The sequence below is a fragment of the Octopus sinensis genome, unplaced genomic scaffold (assembly GCF_006345805.1).
Source record: "Octopus sinensis unplaced genomic scaffold, ASM634580v1 Contig15235, whole genome shotgun sequence".
In the NCBI taxonomy this organism is placed as follows: Eukaryota; Metazoa; Mollusca; class Cephalopoda; order Octopoda; family Octopodidae; genus Octopus; species Octopus sinensis.
The window spans coordinates 11332-12537 of NW_021833622.1; the positions used below are offsets into that span (position 1 = coordinate 11332).

Here is a 1206-nt window from a genome sequence, read left to right on the forward strand (position 1 = left end):
TGTGACGCAATATCAAGATTGCAAGTAGCAGACGAGGTAATTGTTTTTGCAGTTGAGCAAGTGAGTAATACTCCTTTCAAAGCCATGTACATTGATCATGTGAAAAATATTACTGAATACAACAGGCACATTCAGTGAATCAACTGTCTGGTCAAATTCAGAAAATGGACTTCATGAAACACATGCATGATCAACTAACAATAGAAGACGGAACTCTATATTTGTGAATGAGAATGTTTGTTCCCTACCAACTACATGACAGTGTGCTTTACGACAGTCATGATACACATTTGGGTATTCAACAAATAATCAATAAAATTTCTCTTGAGTTCTGGTGGCCAAACATGTCTCAAGATGTGACTACCTTCATTTCCAGCAGCAATTCAACAGTGACATGGAATAAGGATGGTCCTAGGGAACATATTCACATGGATTGGGCTTTCATGAACCGCATTGGCAATTTACTCATTGTCGTCAATTCATATTTCAACTACACTGATGCTATCCCCTTGCCCTCATGCCAAAAGGAAAACATACAAAAGTGCTTGATGTGTCTTTTCATTCTGCTTGGACTGCCAAAAGTTACTACATCAGACAATACACCTGAATTTACAGCATTGAAAGGTTGGTTATCGACCCTTGGAATAAAGAACATATATATACCTACTTATCATCCACAGTCAAATGGGCAAGCCAAGCGAGCTGTCCAAACCATCAAACATGTTTTATCTGCATGGAATCCTGTCAGTGACAATTGGTATCCCTATTTACAGCGAGCTCTATTCAATCATTGATCTTCTTCAAGTGGGAAAGTTATTCAGAAAACCATTACAAAGCAGCTGCAATCCACAATTCATACTGTTTACTAATGACAGGTACCACAACAAGGTAGAGAAACCTGAACCTCAAACGCATGAAGTCAACAAGATGATGATTGGACTAAACTGGTGATCTGGCAGAAAAAGAAACCCACAGAACTGACTTTCTTATTGAGGTGACGAGTGTCATGTATAACTCCTAATCAATATACAACAAATACTGTACATTTGTATCAATAATTAAAACCTGTCAGTCACATGCCATGCATGAGTTTTAAGTGAACTTGGTCTGTTTTTTTTCTATATATTACAATTAAATTAAAAGGGCTCACACAGCAGATTCCATCTCTACAGGATTATGGTTGATGTTGATGCTGCTTCTCATACA

The 1206-nt window shown here is 37.6% G+C and overlaps 1 protein-coding gene across 1 annotated transcript; it reads left to right on the top strand.

The window, feature by feature from the left end:
• Positions 1–233: 233 nt before the first annotated feature.
• Positions 234–794, top strand: LOC115230305 (uncharacterized protein K02A2.6-like). The gene has a single exon (XM_029800507.1). The coding sequence runs from the start codon at positions 234–236 to the stop codon at positions 792–794; it is 561 nt and encodes a 186-aa protein (XP_029656367.1).
• Positions 795–1206: the final 412 nt, after the last annotated feature.